The sequence below is a fragment of the Lepidochelys kempii genome, chromosome 7, assembly GCF_965140265.1.
Source record: "Lepidochelys kempii isolate rLepKem1 chromosome 7, rLepKem1.hap2, whole genome shotgun sequence".
NCBI classification, from domain to species: Eukaryota; Metazoa; Chordata; order Testudines; family Cheloniidae; genus Lepidochelys; species Lepidochelys kempii.
Window position 1 is genome coordinate 76813889 of NC_133262.1, and position 7510 is coordinate 76821398.

General features: G+C 46.4%; 1 protein-coding gene across 1 annotated transcript in view; it reads right to left on the minus strand.

The window, feature by feature from the left end:
* Positions 1-4353, minus strand: part of CCDC6 (coiled-coil domain containing 6) — a 63744-nt gene extending 59391 nt beyond the window's left edge. Inside the window, exon 1 of the mRNA XM_073353393.1 lies at positions 3987-4353. Coding sequence (XP_073209494.1) covers positions 3987-4253 — 267 coding nt within the window. The 5' untranslated portion in view covers positions 4254-4353. The remainder of the gene's footprint in view (positions 1-3986) is intronic.
* Between the last annotated feature and the right edge of the window lie 3157 nt (positions 4354-7510).

A 7510-nucleotide genomic window follows, 5' to 3' on the forward strand; every position in this document is an offset into this window, starting at 1 on the left:
GTCCTGACTCAAAAGGGGGTTGTGGGAGGGTTGTAAGGTTATTGTAGGGGGATCACAGTATTGCTACCCTTACTTCTGTGCTGCCTTCAGAGCTGGGCCCTTGGCCAGCAGTCGTCACTCTCTGGCCGCCTAGCTCTGAAGGCAGTAGGGCAGAAGAAAGGGTGGCATAGTATGGTATTGCCACCCTTACTTCTGCACTGCTGCTGGTGGGGAGCTGCCTTCAGAGCAGGGTGCCTTGCTAGCAGCCCTACAATAACCAAGCAACACCACCTCCTACAGCCCCCTTTTGGGTCAGGACCACAGTGTGAGAAATGCTGTCTTCCCCTGTGAAACCTGGTCTTTTGTACACGTTTACCTTATACTATACAGATTTCATGGGGGAAAACCAGATTTCACAGTCCATGACACATTTTTCACAGTTGTGAATTTGGTAGGGCCCTAGTTATAAAGTTATGTTTTCTGATGATCCAAGACACTATTATAACATATTTAAAAAATACGTATTAATTGACACCTTTAATACTTATAGGCTGAAAATGTCCAAAGAGCAAGAAGTTGACTTTAGAAATGGTAAATGACCTATAATTCTAGTCCTGTTGCACTGCCATAAATTACAAATATATACTTCTATTTGACAGAGAAATTGTGAACAGTTCTCCAGGGCCTCCACTCTCCCCTTGCTGATTTTATTTTCCTAATCATCTCTCTTTTCTATATTTCAGCAACTATTTCAAACAAGTGACTGCACTCTAGTTCGCCCCTTTGTGCTCATCAATATGTCACATTCTATTTTCAGAGTTCTAAACTGCCGAGCATTTCTGACTGAACCCACTTATAAGAGCTAACTGTACAGAGATCCTTCTGAAGAGGTTAGATTTTCTCGTATGCCCACAGGTTGCCATAGATATGCTTTACTTCTTTTCTCTATTCTTCTGAGATTTTTTAAAATAAACTTCACTTCTGGATTTTAGATCTGAACAAAAATAGCACCTGTTTATAAATTAACATCTGATTAATAGTGAATGCATTCAGTCCCCAAAGAAAACCCCAGAGTATAAATTTTGGAAATGAGTGCAAAAATCTAATGGTTATCTTTAGAAATTACACACAAGCAAGTATATTTTTGAAACCATGCTGAGTATATCTCACTGTAAATGGCAAAAAGAAAGTCTCTGATAAGATCTCTCAGCTTTCATTTCTGGGCCAGAAGATACTATGCTATTTAATTTAATAAAAACATGGCATATGCCTCTTGTAAAGTAATAACAGAACTGTATATTTCCCTGATTAGTCAAGGATGACAAATATAGCACCAAAATATTACTGTATTCGATTTCATGCACTTTTCCTGCAGACATCCTGCTGGACATTCAAATGGCTATTAGGAAAGCAGGAGAGAGGTTTCTCTTGAGGAGTTCCAGATTCCTTTTCTTAGCCACCAAACCTAACAGTCTATATTCTCCTACCACCAATAGTAAAAAGCAAATTGGGTAGCCAAGTTATTGGTAATATATTTGTAATAAAGCTAAGAATTTGCTAGGCCTGACATGGATAAAAGATCACAGTTACGAGCATTTGCACTCTAAGAGACTCATCCTGCATATCAATGTGACTATTCACCTAAGTAAAGGTGTACAGAGCCAAGACCAAATTTCAATGAATACAAGTATGTAGGGTTATTTATAATGCCACAGAATTTTGCTCATGACTATAAAACAATATGCTTGCATATTAGTTTTGATAATGCAATTCTAACTACCATCACAACCACTATTCACCTAAAACCACCGAACTCTAAAACAATGGAAAACTAGAGCAGCTGCATGTTAAACATATTTACATATTTTTTTTTTTTACTCAGGATTACCTAATCCTATAATTCATGATGCAGACAGAGTTCTAATTATCCTCCTAAATGTTCATAAATCAATGACCCTTCCTCACATAGGCTAAGGAAATGTGTTTCTCACAGTTTTAAATTGACAAAGTTTACAATAACTGTCCTTGCATCTAGGGGCATTTTTTAATACTGGCACACTTTTTAATCCTGTGTTTCTACACCTGCAACAATGATGCTAAACAGTCTTATTTTAAAGACTATTTTTACAAATCAACTTTTCAGCCATAATTTAAATGAGTTTCCATCCAATCTATTCATGTAAAATGGGTAGTGTGCACACTAAAAATACGAATAAAATACCGGTTTCAGAGTAGCAGCCATGTTAGTCTGTATCCGCAAAAAGAAAAGGAGGACTTGTGGCACCTTAGAGACTAACGAATTTATTTGAGCATAAGCTTTTGTGAGCTACATCCAATGAAGTGATCTGTATGCATCCGATGAAGTGAGCCGTAGCTCATGAAAGCTTATGCTCAAATAAATGTGTTAGTCTCTAAGGGACTAAAATACCGTAATGGTAACCTGCATATTTTCTTACCACTTGTCTTCTCAGATGAGGAGTGAGAATTGAAGATGTACTGAATGTATCCATAAATTATGTATCCTTAAATGAACTGTCTTCCAGTCCATTCAACACCATTCTTTACTATGAGTGACTTTATGGAATGTCTATATTCATTCTACATAAATCCCAGAACCCTTACTTCCCGTAAAATATTCATTTATTTTAATAAACTTGCATGTTAATGATCAATTACCAAATAAAGCCATATAGATCAGAACCTATCTATTAGCACCGAAGTAAGCAACTATACTTCATTAGCCATGGTGAGGAAATCAGCATGTTTTCTCATCGAGTTGCAAATTTTAGGCCCCCATCCAGAGAACCTTACGCTGGCACAGATCCAATGGCAGGATCAGGGCCGTAACCAAGTGCAGTATTTACAATACTTCAGAAACACTATAAAACAAAAGGCAGAAAGTATAGAATCTTAAAGGAGTCTGATTATAGCTCATTCTCATTTTCTACTCTAGTTTTCATACAGTAAAGAACATTAAAATAGGAAAATATTTTAAATAAACTAATTCATATGGCACCCATTTTGAAAGACTTCGCCTGAGTTAAATTTTTCTGCAAGCATTTGAGAAAGAGAGAAAGAACAAAAATGTGCCATTTATGCAAGAGTACATTAAGACTTAGACAGCTCTGAATGTGTTATGATTAGATCCATTTTACTTGAAAGGTTTGGCACGAGGAAACTTCTTTGAGCTGCAACAGCAACAAACCCTGCTATTAAAACCCAGTGTTTTAAACCCAGTTCTGTGCCAACAGATTCAGGTATTGTAGTAGTTCCCCGAGGCCCTTATCAGCATAGAGGATGTTAAAACTTTACTAAACTATTTCCAATTATGTCAGACATCTAGGGACTCAACCCAAACACACTGCAGCACCGCCAACGCTTTTACCCCAACTGCCAGACAGGTGCGCTCAATGTTTACTCCTTTCTATAAGGAGGTGACAAGCTGCAGAGAAACAGGAACGAAAGCCTGTCAGGGAAGAGCCTGACCTTCTCCATCCGCGGTCCCCACCGAGTGGGGCGCAGACACGGTGCCCGACCCCCCCCCCCCGGCTCCTAGGCAGAGCCCTTCCTAGTGCAAAGCGCTGGGAGTTTCCGAGGTCACGGAGTTCTCCCCACAGAGACATCCCACCCATCTCTGGGTCGCTTTCCCGTCACCAGCTCGTGCATTGCTCCAGCACCTTCTTTCTGGTAATTACACCCCCACCTCCGCGGCGGAGAGCGCCTCAGGACCCCGCGCCACTGGCAGGGCGGGCAAGGCCAGCCACCGAGCGAGGGGGTGCCCAGGGGTCGCCTCTGAGGGAACCCAGCAACCCCACCGCAAGCCGCCCAAGCAGTGGGGACCCTCCCCAGCAGGCGGGTCTCCCCTTCAAAGCGACGCGGGAAAGCCGCCCGACCCAGCGGCGCCTGGAAGCCGGGCGCCTCCCTCCCGGGCCGGCGGGGGCAGGCATGGCCCTGCCCAACGCACCGCGCCGCAGCCCCGCGCCGAGCCGAGCCGAGCCGGCACTCACGATGGTGACGCTGGCCTTGCGCAGGTCGCGGTTCTCCTCCTGCAGCGCTTTGCACTTCAGCTTGTAGGTCTCCAGCTCGATCTTCAGCACCTTGTTCTCCTGCTGCAGCGAGGCCAGCCGGTTCGTCAGCTCCTCCAGCCGGAACGGCGAGATCACGATGCCGCCCGCCTTGCCGCCCCCGGCGCCGGGGCCCGCCGCGCAGCCCGCCGGCGCCACGCCGCTGCCTCCCGCGCCGTCCGTGTCGCTCTCGCTGGCGCTGTCCGCCATCGCCGCGGCCGCCGCCTCCCACCCAGCCGCTGCCTGCGAAGGGAAGAGGGGCGGGGGCGGGGCCGGCCGAGACGCAACCGCCTGGGCCGGGCGGCAGGGCGCAGGCTCCGAGCCGCGCTCGCCGGGAAAGCGGGGAGCTGCCCGCTGCACTGCCAGCCAGCCAGCCCACAGCGACACTGCCCGCGGCCCGGCGCTACTGCAGCCGCCCCCGGGAGCGGCGCTGCGCGGCCAGGGCAGCGGGGAGCGCCCCGCCCCTGCCAGGGCGCCCAACTCCTTCCTCTGCACAGGCGGCCAGTCACGGCAACCAGAATCCCCCGCGCTGTGACCCCCCGCCTCCCACTTCGCAGCCTCTCTCTCTCTAAACCACCCCCCAGAAACCCATCCCCGCAGCCTACCCAGCCACCCCTCGCTGCTGCGTGTCCTCTGCCCCCACCCTACTCCTGCAGCCGCCCCGGCAAACCCTCCTCCACCCTCGCCCTCCCTACCCTCTCCACCAGTCACCCCCCCAGTATCCCACGGGTGGCAGCTCGCTCGGTGACCCACGCGTCCTTAGTGGAAAGGGGGTCAGGGTTCTTTCCCCACTCTGAACTCTAGGGTACAGATGTGGGGACTCGCATGAAAGACCCCCTAAGCTTATTTTTACCAGCTTAGGTTAAAAACTTCCCTAAGGTTTCAGAGTAACAGCCGTGTTAGTCTGTATTCGCAAAAAGAAAAGGAGTACTTGTGGCACCTTAGAGACTAACCAATTTATTTGAGCATAAGCTTTCGTGAGCTACAGCTCACTTCATCGGATGCATACCTAAGGTTCAAACTTTTCCTGGTCCTTGAACAGTATGCAGCCACCACCAAGCGTTTTAAACAAAGAACAGGGAAAGAGACCTCATAGAGACGTCTTTCCCACAAAATATCCCCCCCCCCACACACAAGCCCTACACACACCCTTCCTGTGGGAGGCTTAAGAATAATATCCTAACCAACTGGTTACAAAAATCATTAAAGACCCAAACCCCTGGATCTTGGAACAATGGAAAAATCAGTCAGGTTCTTAAAAGAAGGATTTTATTTAAAAAAAAAAAAAAAAAGGTAAAAATCATCTCTGTAAAATCAGAATGGAAAATACTTTACAAGGTATTCAGATTCAAAACACAGAGGATCCCGCTCTGGGCAAAACCTTTAAAGTTACAGAAAACAGGAATAAACCTCCCTCTTAATACAGGGGAAAATTCACATAAAACAAAAGATAAACTAATCCGCCTTGCCTGGCTTACCTATACTGGTTGCAATATTGGAGACTTGGATTAGGATGGGTTGGAGAAGATGGATTTCTGTCTGGCCTCTCTCAGTCCCAAGAGAGAACACATAAACAAATAGCACACACGAAAACCTTCCCCTACCCCTCTCAAGATTTGAAAGTATCTTGTCCCCTTATTGGTCCTTTGGGTCAGGTGCCAGCCAGGTTAGCTGAGCTTCTTAACCCTTTACAGGTAACAGGATGTTGCCTCTGGCCAGGAGGGATTTTATAGCATTGTATACAGAAAGGTGGTTACCTTTCCCTTTATATTTATGACACGCCCCCCCAAATCACAGATAGGGTGAAACACTGGCTGTGATTTCTTCCTAAAGCTCTAGGGGAAAACAGAGTTAATAAAACACATGCATCTCTAAATAAACTACTAACTGCATAAAGACTAACAAATTTCCTGCATCTTAAGGACGATTTGGACCAGTTGATTCTGGGAAACTTTCACGGGAGAGTGCATCAGCCACTTTGTTAGAAGCTCCTGAAATGTGTTGTATGTCAAAATCAAAATCTTGGAGAGCTAAACTCCACCGAATAAGTTTTTTGTTATTTCCCTTGGTGGTATGAAGCCACTGTAGCACAGCACGGTCGGTTTGCAGGTGGAAACGCTGTCCCTAAATGTATGGGCGTAGCTTTTCCAGAGCGTAGACAATGGCATAACCTTCCTTTTCACTGATTGACCAGTGGCTTTCCCTCTCAAACAGCTTCTTGCTGAGAAACACGACAGGATGGAACTCTTGATTTGGTCCTTCCTGCATTAAAACTGCTCCCACACCACGCTCAGACGCATCTGTGGTTAGTAGGAACGGTTTGTCAAAGTCTTGGTCCCTTAGCACATGGTCAGACGTGAGTGTTGCTTTAAGCTGGTTAAAGGCCTTCTGACACTCTTTAGTCCACTGAACTGCATTTGGCTGTTTCTTTTTGGTTAGGTCTGTCAGTGGGACGGCGATTTGGCTGTATTGCTGTACAAATCGCCTGTAATATCCGGCCAAGCGTAAGAAGGATTGGACCTGTTTCTTTGACTTTGGGACAGGCCACTTTTGGATAGCATCCACTTTGGCCTGTAGGGGGTTGATAGTTCCTTGACCCACCTTGTGTCCAAGTCTGTTTAGGCCTATTTGACACTTCTTAGCCTTAACAGTTAGTCCTACCTTCCTTACGCGCTCAAAGACTTTTTGTAGATGTTCCAGGTGTTCTGCCCAGGAATCCGAAAATATGGCCACATTGTCAAGGTAGGCGACTGCATATTCTCCCAATCCCGCTAGGAGACCATCTACAAATTTTTGGAAGGAGGTGGGGGCATTCTGCAGCCTGAAAGGGAGCACATTAAATTCATACAGCCCGACATGTGTGATGAAGGCTGACCTTTCCTGGGCGGATTCATCTAGTGGTACCTGCCAGTATCCCTTCGTTAAGTCCAAGGTAGAGATGAACTTGGCCCATCCCAGTTTCATAGAATCATAGAATATCAGGGTTGGAAGGGACCCCAGAAGGTCATCTAGTCCAACCCCCTGCTCGAAGCAGGACCAATTCCCAGTTAAATCATCCCAGCCAGGGCTTTGTCAAGCCTGACCTTTAAAACCTCTAAGGAAGGAGATTCTACCACCTCCCTAGGTAACGCATTCCAGTGTTTCACCACCCTCATAGTGAAAAAGTTTTTCCTAATATCCAATCTAAACCTCCCCCACTGCAACTTGAGACCATTACTCCTCGTTCTGTCATCTGCTACCATTGAGAACAGTCTAGAGCCATCCTCTTTGGAACCCCCTTTCAGGTAGTTGAAAGCAGCTATCAAATCCCCCCTCATTCTTCTCTTCTGCAGACTAAACAATCCCAGCTCCCTCAGCCTCTTCTCATAAGTCATGTGTTCTAGACCCCTAATCATTTTTGTTGCCCTTTGCTGGACTCTCTCCAATTTATCCACATCCTTCTTGAAGTGTGGGGCCCAAAACTGGAC